Consider the following 14684-nt stretch of genomic DNA (forward strand, 5'->3'; position numbering starts at 1 on the left):
AAACTCTCTTGAATATGAGCAAATAATCAATAGCTTGGTGATAACTTAAAGTTGGCATGCACTATTTATCTCAACCGGCAGCCGTAGCGCATTTCCAATTCGGCGCTCGGTTCAAAAATACGCCCATGAGTGTATCACCCCGCCCATGAAATCGTAACAATATGCATTCAGTGTTTGGCTGTGGCTGCTAATGTTATGTTATTTTTGCGTCGACTGGAAACAAGATAAGCCTAATCATTTTCGAGTTTGTACTGGGGAGAGTACCATTGCACAATAATAATAATTGTTGAAATGAGCGCGTGCAAAATGCAAAAGTTTTACAAATTGGACATCAATCGCACGGAATGGGAAGTCCCAGAAATCTATCAGGAATTGCAGCCGGTGGGCTCTGGTGCATACGGGCAGGTGTGCAAGGCGAGGATCCGTGGCACCAACATGGATGTCGCCATCAAGAAACTGTCGCGTCCCTTCCAATCAACGGTGCACGCGAAGCGCGCGTACCGGGAGCTGATGCTATTGAAGCATATGGATCACGAGAATGTTATCGGCTTGTTGGACATCTTTCATCCGCATCCGCCGGACGCGACATTGGCAGACTTTCAGCACGTCTACCTGGTGACTCACCTGATGGGCGCGGACTTGAACAACATTATCAAAATGCAGAACCTGTCCGACGATCATGTCCAGTTTCTGGTCTACCAAATACTGCGTGGTCTTAAGTACATACACAGCGCTGGCGTTATCCATCGGGATCTGAAGCCGTGCAACATTGCGGTGAACGAGGACTGCGAGCTGCGTATTCTGGACTTTGGTCTGGCGCGTCCAACTGAGTTCGAGATGACCGGCTATGTGGCCACGCGCTGGTACCGTGCTCCGGAAATCATGCTCAACTGGATGCATTACAGCCAAACCGTCGACATTTGGTCCGTCGGCTGTATTATGGCCGAGCTGATCACGCGGCGCACACTCTTTCCGGGCACAGATCACATACACCAGCTGAATCTGATCATGGAAATGCTGGGCACACCGCCGAATGATTTCATGCAGAAGATCTCCTCCGATAACGCACGGCATTATATAGATTCATTGCCGCCGATGAAACGCAAAGACTTCAAGGTTGTTTTTAAAGATGCCAATCCATTGGCGATTGATTTGCTGGAGAAGATGCTGGAGTTGGACGCGGATAAACGCATCACGGCCGAGGAGGCACTTGCTCATCCATATATGCAGAAGTACGCGGAGCCAAGTGATGAGAGCACCTCGCCCTTGTATGATCAGAGTTTTGAGGACATGAACTTGACATTGGAAAAGTGGAAGGAGCTCGTCTACAAGGAGGTCCTCAATTTTAAGCCGCCTGCGTCCTTTGCCGAAGTCTTGGAAAGCAATAAATGAAGCCGGACAATGCGACAACAACTACAAAGTATTAGTTACAAAAATAATTAAGTTTAACGTCTTTTGAAAGCTAACAAAGAACTTGTTAAAAAATTGCCTTATTTACTTATATGTGATTCATATTATTGTTGTGAAATATTTGTATTGTATTTTTATACTGTTTATGCTGTTGTTACTTGAAAATTTGTTTATATTAATAAATAAATATTATATTTTATTGTACATTTATATATTTTTTTATTCTATTTTTAACTAAAACTTGCTTTTTTATTTTAAACGGAAAAAATTTGCGCTAATGGAAATTGTTTGTTGCTCAAAATGTCCACTAGAGCGCGCCACAGTACATACTTGTTATACTATTATAACAGTTACAGTATGTTTGCTGTTACAAGAAATAGCTGAACGTAGTTCAACACTTCCCCAACAGAAAGTGTATTATAACAGAAGATGTTTTCCTTGAAACTTGCTTTTATGTTAATATAACATACTGTTTTTATATAGTCTTAACAGAGTGTTAGACTTGGAGTGCATTACATGTTATGCCTGCACGGGGAACAGCTGTTTGGCTCAGCTGAGCCAACATTTAACAGCTGAGCGTGAGCTCTGAGCGTGAAAAATAATATTTTTACTCAACAACAAACAAACGCATTCCTATGTTAAAACTTCGTGGTGTGGTCAGCAAATGCTTCTTTCTGAGGCGACACATTTCTGCACTTTACATAACCGGCGACAAGGCAAACGAGAACTATGTGACGCTGCAGCCATTTCTGGATTTCGCCGGCACATTCCGCGACAGAGCAGTGCTCGAGCAGAGCATCGCCAGACGTGGCCTGGCCATTGATCTGGAAGAGATGCTCACCAAGTACGCAACGTATCAAACACACCACGAACAGCTGCTGCGGCTGGAGGAGGAACGCGATGCGATTACCAAGGAACTGAAGCTGCTAACGAAATCCGGCGGCTCGGCGGCGCAGCTGGAGGAATTGCGCGCGCGTGGCAAGGTGTTGCGCAACGAGGTGAAAGCCTTGAAACAAAGTCTGTATCCCATTGAAGATGATTTTATCCATGATTTCTTGCATCTGCCCAATGGCTTGCATTCGCACTGCCCCCAAACGAATGTGGAGAAGCTCATTTACAGGCACAAAACGCCACCGGCCGTTGAACAGCCGCGCTGGCATTTGGATCGCAAGGAACTGGTGCATTTTGTCGACAACAATCGCTACTACATGATGGAGAAGGCGGCTCACTTCGATGTGGATGCCATGCAGGCGCTGGCACGCTACTTCGTCACGCACGGCGACTTTGTGCAGACCTCAAATCCGGACTTTGTGCGCTGTGTGCTGCTGGAGGCAAATGCCACGCCCCTCAGCCAGTACCATCTGGTGCGCGAGGAGCACCTGCTGAACAAACTGAATACCGCATATCTGACGGGCGGCGGCGCATTTGAGAGTTTTCTCGGCACCCTGACCAAGCTGTGCGTGTATCCTTCGGTGCTGCCGTTGCGCTATGTCGCCTGCGGGCGCAGCTACAATCGCGAGGAGGCGCTGGCCTACGGGCCCACGCCCAGTCTGTACACAGCCACACAAACGAACGCGGTGCAAAGCCTGGTGGCCACCCAGACCGAGGCAGACGCGGATGCAGCACTCGAGCACGTGCTAAATCTGGCCATCGACTTTTACAAATCCCTGGATATACCCTTCCGGATTGTGTACGTCACAGCCGAGAGGCTAACGCCGGCGGAGAGTTTGCGTGCCAGCATTGAGGTATATGCGCCATCCCTGAAGCGCTACGTTTGCGTTGGACGCATCAGCAACTACGGGGATTTTGTGTCCAAGCGCATCCTGTTCAGCACGCGCCGCGACAAGCACTACGATTTCCTACATTTGGTGGGCGGCCCGGTGCTGTACACCACCAGGCTCATCGCGGCGCTCATCGAGCTGGGCGTCAAGCTGGAGGCCAGCAAATTGCCCGGCGCCCTGCAATTGGGGCCCAGCGTGCAGGCCATGTCGCAGCACCAGAGGGATTTGCAAGAGTTCAAAGATCTTTTCAAATAAATATATGATTCGACCAGGCGAAACAATACATTGTTATATCCGTATACTTAGGGTTAACAGTAAGTAAAAAAGTTAAGTCCGTACATACAAAATTATTTACAAGCTAAAGTTTAATCTCATGGTCCACTGGCTGACTGCCTACTCGACGCATCCACCACTACGGAGCCGGGTTAGTCGCTGCATTTGATTTGCATTTTGGGAAAACGTTGGCGAAAATTTTCGCACCTGGGCGTTGTGAAGGTGAACGCATTCCTTGTGTCCTCCAGCACGGAGTTCGGACTGGGCCTCAGCGCCTTCAGCACGTACGTTGTGTTATATTTCAGTTTGCTAAACTCCAGCGAATCCTTCTGTAATCAAGCACACATGATGGGGTACATGAGATGGATTCTTTAAACATGACTTTTTAGCAAGACTTTATCTACGTTCTCTACGGGTGGATTTTGCGAAAAGAGTGAAAAAATGTATCTAATGATCTTTGAGCTCACAGCCGATCGAATGGTAAGTAAATTACTTTCAAGCAACCTTTTTTCACGACTTTTCCACAGCTGCGGGTGGAATGCCCCGCCTTAGATCGCGACTATTCCACAGTTGCGGGTGGAATGCTTTGAAAGCCCGCCTAAGATTGCATTGTTAGCTTTCTCCTCTTAAGGCCTGAACTGCGCGCTGATCGCCAATCAGTCAATCAATCAATCAAATTATCCATGAAATTGATTCATTAAACTTTTCAGTCTTAAAACATTTTGTTTGCAAAATTTGTGAAATTCACGACTGCAATTGGCGTTGAGTAGCGTTTGAAACACGTACGTGGCGCCTCGCACGCAAACGTGTTTCACGTGTCGAATGAAACCCAATCCCAATTGACCGAATGACAAATGATTTCTGTAATGATTCGAGGGGCACGAACCGAGCTCGTGGCATGTGGCCGCGTTGTACTCACTTTGACACGGATGGCGCTGAATTCGCGGTGCTCGCATTTCGTTTCTTGGGGGCACAGCTCGAAGACTCTGCAATGCAAAATAATATAATTTCGTCGAATTGTTTATAAACAATCAAATAACATGAATAACATGTGTAAAACACAGGGGGGGGGGGGGGTGTGGGGGCTGGCACTTACTTCTCCTTGTGTGGCTGGAATCCCAAAATTTGCACAATCATGCCAAATTTCCGGTTCAAACGGAAACGTACTTCATAGGAGGAGGCATTACCCAGCTCCGCGGGCGTCGTCGCCCGCCCAACCTCATTAATGGAGCTCACAGCTGGCGTCGAGCTGATCTCCTCCGCGACGGCGGCAGCGTGGCCGTGATGGTACTTGTGCCTGACATGGTGGCTGCTGCAGTCGAGCGGAGCTGCATACGGTTCGTCCAACTGAAGCGTCGTGTTGTATAACAACGCCGTCTGCTCCGATTTCAGGCGCCGCAGCCCAATTATGGACATGGCCTGCACTTGTATATAGTACGAGGAGTTGGGACGCAGTTTCTTGATCTCGAACTGATGCGTCTGCAAATGAGTTTGATATTGATCAATTTGTGCCAGGCTAGGGATTTTTATCTAATTGTTTTATGATTACACGAAATCTTCTATCTTTGGCACGCCTCTTCATTATGCTCTAAGAAGCACAGGGAAGATAGTTAATGCCGAGTTTGGTCAAGATATCTTAAAAAACAAAAGAGTTTTCTATACAAGAACCTACTTTTCGACCGATCGTTCCTATGGCAGCTTTATGAAATAGTGGTCCGATGTTGATAGGATTTGGTATAAATGTAAGAAACGTAATGAAACTTATTAATGGCGAGTTTCGTCAAGAAATCATGATCAACAAAAAAGTTTTCCATACAACAACTTAATTTTCGACCGATCGTTCTTATGGCAGCTATATGATATAGTGGTCCGATGTTGCGAGGATTGTGCAAATATATGAGGCGCATAGTAAAACTAATAAATGCCGAGTATGGTTAAGATATCTTGATAAGCAAATAAGTTTTTCATACAAGAACCTACTTTGCGACCGATCGTTCCTATGGCAACTATACGATATAAAGTTTCGAAGATTGCTTAAAAGCTGAGAGAATAGATCGCATAGAAACAGACAGACGGACATGGCTATATCGACTCGGCTGTTGATTCTTAATCAGTATCAAGAACATATATTCTTTATGAAGTCGGACATGTCTAATTCAGTGCGTTCAGGGTAATGTGGCAACTTTAGTCGGAGTTTAAGCTAAACTAAGGTCCTTGATTTTAATATGTTTATTAGTTGGTTAAACACTTACATCCCTGACATAGGCGTAGAGTGTGAAGATGTGCTGATCCGTGCTGCTCACATAGAGCGACCAGGTGATTTTATATTTTTCCACTGGCAGATTAGACTTGGACGGGCACCAGACCACCTTGACGCTCACGGAGCGCCGTCCGTCGTAGTGTTTGGAGGTGACACGCACATCGTTGGGCGCCTTGGGCGGCTTGGGATCTGAAATGCAGGGCTGGGCTATTGAGCTGGTCAAGATTCGGACGGGGACAAGCTGCACTTACTGCTGGCCAGGGTAAAGGCGTGCGAGGGCTGCGAGTAGCCGCGGAATCCGTAGGCATTCACCGCCGCAACGCGCACCTGATACCAGCGACCGGGTCGTATGTTGAAGAAGATGTCCATGCTATGGTTTCAAAATATGTTTGCATGTTAGATTTGTGGCTTCGATATAACCGTGGCGTAAGTACCTACAATTTGCTGGGTCCGTCGCGCGTCTCCAGTATCTTCTCGACCTGCTGCGACTGCCACATGCCCAGCTTGCGCGGCGTAAAGATGCGCCCGATGTGCGAGCGCACCTCCACATGAAAGTAGCTGGGCAGGAGTGACAGCTCAATGGTCAGCTCCACCTTGTGGCTGCGCGGCAGCTTATAGCGCAGAATCTTTGGTATGGGCGGCAGCTGGCTGGCGTTGCGCACGCCCAGCGGCTCGGCGCAGACGGGGCCGCACGCGGAGGCGCAGCACTTTTGCACCTCGACGCAGTCATGGTCGTAGACACAGTTGTCCAGGCAGGAGAGACGCGCCTGCCGCGCGAGCAGCGTGCTGCTCGGACAGCTGCCGGCTCGGGGCGCACGCAACAGCTCCAATTTGCACTGGTCCAGGCAGCGCTGGACTGTGGCTGGGGTGTTGTTCTCGCACTTGGCCAGGCACTGCAGCTCCGTGATCTTCTCCTTGATGTCGGTGCTGTCGCGCTGGCGTTGATGCATCGATGCGATGCTCGCATTCGAGCCACAGCTGCCCAGCAGGGCCAGCGCCAGCGCCAAGAAGATCATCAACATTTTGAACTCTCGGGTGGCTCGAGCACCTGATGCCAATCTGCAATGAATGTATGCCAGATAATCAGCTCTCCATCTCCATCTCCAGCTCCAGCTCCAGCTCTGGCTTGGGCTTAACGCATTCCGTGCATTCATAATTAACAGCATTTATGCATGTTGATTATGCTGAAGGATCGCTCGAACCGGTTTATTCCATTTCGCCTGACCAACTAACTAATCATTCTGCGCATTTCTGCCCCCCCCCCCCCCCCCCCCCACGCTTCTCGTCCCACAACCGCTCCCAACTCCAAGTGGCAGCAATGAAAATGCAAAAATACATAAATGTATCTCAAGTGCTTGACAGGACTTCAAAGCGCGCATCACGGTGCGTGCCACGAACGCACCGCTCAGATAGACAAACTGCAAAAGTTTCCAATACCGACTGCCATGATACCCTAGCTAAGTCAAACCCCTTTGTAATATGATGTGCTTTGAACAATATTAAATGCTTATTTCTTTTAAAATTGTTCCGTTCAGCTTGTTTATCCTGTTTTCTACTTTTCTCTCAAATTCAAGTTTGTAAAATAAGTTAGAGCTAATTCCTAGTTAATTTGCCTTATAAAATAATACTTGACAAAAAAATTGTTTAACAATAACCTTATCAATACACTTTGGCTACTTTCAAATGGGAACTTTTTACTACAAAAGTTTCTTTTAGGTTCATTGACAAATTTATTTTTCAATACAATAAATTGTTTGCAAGAAAGTAAAGACAGTTTAATTTTTCTATTACCAAAAGTAAAAATTTTTATAAGTAATATATTAAATCCTGAATAAATTAAAGGAAATAATCAAATGCTTAACTATAATAATTCCTATTTTCCAAAGAAAGCTAACATTTTCTAAAAACATGTTCTACTTTATTTCAGTTATAAAAAGTCTTCAACTAGAGCAGATGTACAGTCACGCATATATCACGTATACAAAACGTAGCTCAATTGGAAATGTTACATTTGAATGTAGCTAAATTAGATACACATACGTATGAGCTGTCATTCCTGGTACTGGAGAGCTGTGCATTGCCCCGGCTAAACGGCATTCCTCTGATTGCACGGAATTGGCTGCTAAGCCAACCTTTTAAATTGGCATGCAGCTTGCCAACCACATAGGGTATTTAGCACGCAAATGGGAAACTAATGTTTTATGGCTTGGTCGATGCTGCCCCAACTGTGTGTGTGTGTACATGTGTGTGTGTGTGTGTGTGTGTGCGTGTGAATGTGCAGCAAAGAAAATAAAATAAAGATGAATGTGCGCATGCAAGTCGATGTCACCAGATTCACAAGCACACACACACGCACACACACACACACACACACACATGTAGACACTCGTAGAGCAGCAGCCAGCATATAGCCGGGGCGGAGATCTCATCACAGAAGCCCAGCCAGCCAGGCAGCCGGCAGATGCCGCACATGCCAAGACGATACAGATACAGACACTCTGGGCACTCTGGCGGGGCAAGGAACGGGAACAGCAGCAGCAAACGCAACAGAACAAACGGCGCGACACTTGACGAGGGGGGAGGGGGGGGGGGGGGGAGAGGCGAACGCAGCCGCAACAGAGGGACATTAAGCGACAAATGAATGTGCGACGATCGGCAGCAACAACAATAAGCACAGCGCTGATGACAACAAGATGAAATGCAGCAAGTTCCGCGGAACGCAAAATTTGCAACAAAATTGGGCAGTAAATCGGGCAAAAGCAGCGCTGTCATATGGAATGGCAGTCGCCGTCGCCGTCGCAGTCGCAGCCAGGATGGCTGCCTTGGCTGACTGGCTGACTGGCTGTCTGCCTTGCTGGCTGCCGCTGCGTAGTGGCAATTAATTGCTTTTAACGATTCAAAAATTCAAAATTATCTTTTTATGCTGCGCACACATAGCAGAGCACACACACACACACACAAACACACTTACACGCGCGCGCACGCACACATACACACACACACACACGCCTTAGGCAGCGAAGCTAAAAGATCCGGATCGATTTCGTTGACGTCGCTGCTGCTGCTATGATAAATCGTTGGTGGTAGTTGGCTTTTGTTAAGGTCTGCGTTCTTCGCAGCTTAGCACAATAGCGCTTCGGGCCCGAGGCTGAGCCACTGACTGCGATTGCGACTGCGACTGCGGCTGCGACTGCGGCTGCGACTCTGGAGCTGGCGACAATGGCCGGGCAGCGAAGCATCAACAACAGTGTGTAATATGATGCAAATCGTTTAACACTTTGACCAACAACCAGCAACAACAGTAGCAACAACAGCAGCAACAACAGCAGCAACAACAGCAGCAACAACAACAACAACAACAACAACATCGTCATCGCATTGTTGCTGCTGCTCAAGTGCACTGGCAGCCGCACATAAAAAGTTTTTACGTTAAAGTAAACGCAAGAAGAGCAAAGTAAACTACCAAACGGGGAGGCTGGAATCGCCATTAATCTTGCGAATGGCACGACGATCAGATGCTCTACAATTTTGATACTATACAAATTAGTTGGTTAGGTTGGGTTACATTATTATAATTTTGACTATCATTAAATATTGTTATGTTTTTTTTTAGTTTAAAAATACAAAATAACCAAAATTATATGTAAGTATAGCTCGCATATTGTCTTTAATTTATTTTAAGAAATTCTTTAAATACAACTCCAATTTAAAGAGTATTTATAGCAATTATTTGCAATTTAGAAAAAAACAGATTCAAGACATTTAAAATACGAGTTTAGCAATTAATCCTTCTTTTAAGTAAGCATATTTGCGGTTTCCTCTATATAAATTTTAATTCAATTTAGGGAACAGAAGTATTTGAACTTGGCTGTTGATTCAAGTCTTAAACGTCTTATGTGTGAATTCGACTAAAATCCTACGTCTAAGTTTGCTCTGATCATAAAATTTATGATAAGTGAATGTTTGCATTACACCTTACTTTGCGATTTAAAGATGAAAGAAAGAACTTTTATTTTTGCTGTTATCTCAAGACTATATGCCTAATTTCAAGGCAAATGATTAATTACTTTGTGAGGGACTTAGGGCACATCCACATAAATTTGTATAGCTTGGAGCTAACTCGTGAATCATTTTGAGTCAGAAATTTTCTATTAACAATTACACGAAAATGGGATCAGTTAAAGCTTCTCACATTACGCTAATTTGTCATTGGAAACATGAAGCGATCCAATTCCAACTGAAGTGTTGGGCGACAAGAAGTTGTCTCCAATTCCAATTCTGGGCTAATTTTGCATTCGCTAGCAAAGTTCAGGTTCAGGGAATTGGATGCGGTTACTTCCGATGCGAAGGGTATGGCGCTGACGACTTTGCCACGCCAAGTGTATCTCGTATGGCCGGTGCGGCGTTGCATGTCACCATGGCATCCCCATCTTCGGCTGCCCGCAGCTGCCCCGGCCCACATAGCTACCCCTACCGCACCGTTTGCCGCAATTAGCACGAAGGCAATCTCATTTTACGCCGACCAAATTGCGCAAATGGCAAGCAAACGAGCCGAGCCGAGCAGGGCCGGACCGGGCCGGGCAGAGCATTTTGTTTTTGTTGTACTTACACTTGACGCACAATGAACGAAATGCCGCTGGCAACCACCACCCCAAGGAGTGGACGCAGAATTTAGCACTTGGTCCCAAAACGCCAACAATCTGGCAACACCCTGTGTACAGCACAATTGGCGAGAGGCTTCTTCCTGTGATCGATCGCGCGCGCGTTATTATTTAATTAAGTTTCGATTTTATCTGTTCGCTTTTGCACTTCTCGACTGCGACTGGACTGCAATTGCGGACGCGTACACGGCTGCTGCTTCTGCGTGCTGCGACCGACGTGTTGCACCCACAAAGACTGACTGACACACTGAGCGAACGACCAATTGCATTGCATCTGGATGCTGAACATAGTTGTGCGCTCGGCCCCACTCGCTCGCTCGGCTGCTCGGTAGCTCGTTTGCGCTCGTTTTTTTATGTTCGGCTCTCGCGGCGCTCGTGATAGCGTGTGGCTGGCGCTCATGCTCCCAAATGCGTCGCTGCTTCGTGTGCCGCTAGCAGCGCAGCAGTGCCAAAAACAAAAGATCGCATTATTTATGTTTCGCTCTGCTCCTTCGTTGTTGTCTTCTTCTTCCTCCTGCAGCGCCCATTCATTCAGAGTTTCATTAAAGGATGCATGAGTGTGTGTGCATGTGTGTGGGTGTATGTACTTGTTGTTGCCCTACTAATGTTTCCATTGTTGTTGTTTTTGCATGCACCAATTATTTTATTGTATTTCACATAAGTATCATAAATTCTTCTGTATAATCTGCGACACACATATTCACATTCGCATTTATGCACTGTATATATATTTGTGTGTCTGTTTGTGTGAATGTGTGTACATATGTTCATGTTGTAATTACAACGGGCACCTCAAAGCATATGAGATTTTGATTTTTTTCATCTTTGGCCTCCCAGAGCATGCTGCCCTTCATCTGCAACCAAAACCGTGGTGAGTAAAGGAAGAGATAAATATATGTGTTGAATAATAATTGAACTTACCACAGGCAATGTTGGATTCACATAGATGTTGGCCCAATAGCTTTTACTATCATTCACGTTCAATATGCAGTTGTGGTCGCCATCGCAAGGATCGGGAGATATGGCCGCTTCGGTCTTGACATACGTGAAGACCCAGCGTACCTCGTGCTTCAGAAAGGAGACACCATTGCCTGCAATAAAAACCAGATTAGATCAGGATATACATATATTCTTAACACAATCAGATAACAGTGAACTTAACAGAATTTAAAATTCTGTACGACGAAGTAGCGAGAGAGGGAGAGAGAGAGGTAACATTTTTCCATTTTACTAAGAAACGCAAATATTAATTGACTTGGTACTTTAGATTTCAAATTATAGATCGCAAAATAAATTAAAGTACTTGAGTGTTTATCAGCTTCTGGTTTGAGAGTTCCATTGGGCCTGAGTGCAGTACGCTGGAATTATTTGCTGAATAATCAAAACACAGTAAAGCTCTATGTGGTCTATTTATATATTCAAAATCAATAATATCGCTAACCCAAATTGCATTGGGCACACACACACACACACATACATACTTACTTATCTATTCGCACACATATATGTATATGCATGTATGTATGTATGTAGTACTACGAACATGCCATAAAAGAAGTCGTATAATGCAAAATTGCTGGGTATTATTTTGATTTACACGCCCATTTGATCAATTATTTTTATGACATGCATAACAGCACATTATCGCCGTCTTCGTCGATTCACACGATTACTTCCCACCCACCACTCCCCCCCTCTCGCCGCAACAGCTACCGTTAGGTACTACAGTTACTTCCCCCACATGCGTATCTTCGCCCTCGCTAAGCTATTTCTGTTTCCGAGTACTGAGCGATTTGGCGAGAGAGCTTATAAAAGAATTTAAATGCATGATCCCCCGTTATCAGCAATTATTTACCGTTATCATCGAAGAGCACCGTAACCTTAACAGTGGAATCGCGAGCCATAGAACAGGGCACCTTCGTACAGCTCTCAATGTTCAGGTAGTTCACATGATATAGGGAACCTGCAAAATCCACAAGATTAGTAATATAATATATACATATAAGCGAATGCATTCCTTAGAGAAATATACAATAATATTCAACTAGTCTATATGTATTTGTTGTTATATAAAACGCGATTTTTGGATGGAACTTATTTACAAGTACGTGCATTCCGTGCATACTAAACGCTTCGTTGACTACATTATAAAATATTGGGGCCAAAACAAATGCGACGCCATTTTGCGATGGAAACGTAAAAAGAAATGAAACAGAAAACTTATCTTGGGCGTCAAGAAGTCAAAAAATAACCCTGAAAGGAGAAGGATTCGGGGAGGATATTCGAGATTCTTTCGAACTAACTATAAAAAAAAACAAAAAATATGAAGAAGAAACTTATTAAAATTAAGGAAATATTTTGCGACTTAGGGCAAATTGCTTTGAGCTATATATCAGATAAAAAGAGAATATATTTGGAATTAAAGTTTTAATAAATACTCATAATAATGTTTCAATATGGTAAAGCAAAGGCTTCTATATATAGAGCTCTTCTCCTTCCTTCTCATATGTTTTGTCGAAGTCGCAAATAAGAGTCTGTTAAATGTATTTACACATTTTCCTTGAAGTATATGTATATCTGCAATTAAGCCAATAGATTTAATGGACTGGCATTGCTTGCCGCTGAATTTTCGAAATGCCCATAAAAATATATTATTCATCCATAAATGTCTATAATAAGTCTGGTCATCATTTATAAGACAAATAAAAAGTGTGAAGTAATGATGATTTATTCGACTTTGTCTAACGTTATAAAATGCTTAGTTTATTATGAATTATGATTAAAATCAATAACAAAAAAAAAAAACCAAAACCTGTTTCATTTTTTTTTCTTCTTTTTATTCTATTTGTGAATGGGAAACTTTTCCAATAAAAATTTGACACTGATTAATGTCATAATTCTTGCATATCAGCAGAGACGATGGACGTCTTAACTATTCGAACATTTTGTGGCTATATTTAAATGCTGTCATTTTGTGTTCGGGAAATTTGAAGATTATAAACAATAAAAAGAAATGAGTAATCATTGTAGAAGGTGTTTTATCAAAATTTCATAAATTTCTTATCGATTCTGGAGACGAGAGAAAGCATATTTTAATAATCATATGATGTAAATATTGTTTGATTCGATAATTGCAGAAAGCTTGTTTTGTAGCATAAGCAAAGCATTTCATAGTTTATATGCACAATTATATTTACATAATATTTAATAAAAATGATATATACATGCTGCGATTTCTATTCAATACTCACTTGAGCCTGCTATTTAAAATAAAGTTGATATCGTTTTTGCCAATGTGTCCAAGAAAATCGAGTATAATTAATATTAGAAGGAAATCTGGTCAGACTTAAGCCATAAACAATATAAAGGTTTGAATATAGAATATGATTATTATACATATTCCATACTATTTTCTTAGATCGAACTGAATCTTGATTGGTTTTTTAAATTAGGCCAAAGTCTGGGATGCGAATTTGTCACTTAAAAATACTAATAATATTAATAATAATAAAAAAAAAATAATAATAATAAAAATCACAATAATAATAATCACAATAATAATAATCACAATAATAATCATAACAATAATAATAATAATATTCTACCACATCTTCCAATAACAATATTCATTCCTGGATTGAGCTCAACAAGGATCGTATGCGCCTGGCGAAGGAACACCTAAGTACTCACCGCAATCCTCAAAAGGTAGCGAGCGCAAGGACAACAGCTTCTTATAGGCATCATTTCTGCTGATTCTCATGGCATTGGCGGCCGTTTCGTGGACAACAAAAATGGCCCAGAGAATTTTCAAGTAGTAAACAAAATAGCCGCGCATGGCCAAATCGATTGTGACAACAGATCGCGGCGATTAGATGGCAAAATTTTTGCAAAAATTTCGGATGTGATTATAACAAAGCTAAACGATAAAGCTGGGCTAATTTTTTTTAATCGAACACGCGACAAATACTGCTCCGATACGTTTCACAGCTGGCTGGTGACTGACGTAAAGGGCCGTGCTACTGGCCAACTTGTGGCAGTTGGTAGCGTTTAACTGGCGGTATCTGCAATTCGGGAATCGTCATTAAATTCAATTGTAAATAAATAATTTGTGTATACTTAGGCAATAAACTTTGATTTATTGGCTGTGAACGAGCTGTCGACTGATTAAATTCGATCGGTTTCGGAGCCGTTCCCATAGTATTTAGTACATGACGAAAGCTACAACTAATGAAATATGAGAAATGATGGCTGATGAATAGATAAAAATATGTCAAGCACTTGAGTTTAATTGAAAATTGA

The 14684-nt window shown here is 43.5% G+C and overlaps 4 protein-coding genes across 4 annotated transcripts; 2 read left to right on the forward strand and 2 right to left on the reverse strand.

Moving 5' to 3' along the window:
* Positions 1 to 76: 76 nt before the first annotated feature.
* LOC6635151 (mitogen-activated protein kinase p38a) lies at positions 77 to 1614 on the forward strand. Its single transcript, XM_002058599.4, has one exon. The coding sequence runs from the start codon at positions 292 to 294 to the stop codon at positions 1390 to 1392; it is 1101 nt and encodes a 366-aa protein (XP_002058635.2). The 5' UTR covers positions 77 to 291; the 3' UTR covers positions 1393 to 1614.
* A 326-nt stretch (positions 1615 to 1940) lies between these two features.
* On the forward strand, positions 1941 to 3446 carry Slimp (Seryl-tRNA synthetase-like insect mitochondrial protein). Its single transcript, XM_002058600.4, has one exon. The coding sequence runs from the start codon at positions 2046 to 2048 to the stop codon at positions 3444 to 3446; it is 1401 nt and encodes a 466-aa protein (XP_002058636.1). The 5' UTR covers positions 1941 to 2045.
* Positions 3447 to 3454: 8 nt separating this feature from the next.
* On the reverse strand, positions 3455 to 10851 carry Kal1 (Kallmann syndrome 1). Its single transcript, XM_002058601.4, has 7 exons — positions 10334 to 10851; positions 6163 to 6783; positions 5976 to 6094; positions 5717 to 5913; positions 4561 to 4943; positions 4384 to 4450; positions 3455 to 3793 (listed from the first exon to the last, which is right to left on the reverse strand). The coding sequence occupies exons 2-7, from the start codon at positions 6744 to 6746 to the stop codon at positions 3617 to 3619; spliced, it is 1527 nt and encodes a 508-aa protein (XP_002058637.3). The 5' UTR covers positions 6747 to 6783; positions 10334 to 10851; the 3' UTR covers positions 3455 to 3616.
* Positions 10852 to 10998: 147 nt separating this feature from the next.
* Npc2f (Niemann-Pick type C-2f) lies at positions 10999 to 14369 on the reverse strand. Its single transcript, XM_002058602.4, has 4 exons — positions 14076 to 14369; positions 12241 to 12348; positions 11307 to 11476; positions 10999 to 11239 (listed from the first exon to the last, which is right to left on the reverse strand). The coding sequence occupies exons 1-4, from the start codon at positions 14218 to 14220 to the stop codon at positions 11153 to 11155; spliced, it is 510 nt and encodes a 169-aa protein (XP_002058638.1). The 5' UTR covers positions 14221 to 14369; the 3' UTR covers positions 10999 to 11152.
* Between the last annotated feature and the right edge of the window lie 315 nt (positions 14370 to 14684).

Source organism: Drosophila virilis, chromosome 2, assembly GCF_030788295.1.
Source record: "Drosophila virilis strain 15010-1051.87 chromosome 2, Dvir_AGI_RSII-ME, whole genome shotgun sequence".
Taxonomy (NCBI): Eukaryota; Metazoa; Arthropoda; class Insecta; order Diptera; family Drosophilidae; genus Drosophila; species Drosophila virilis.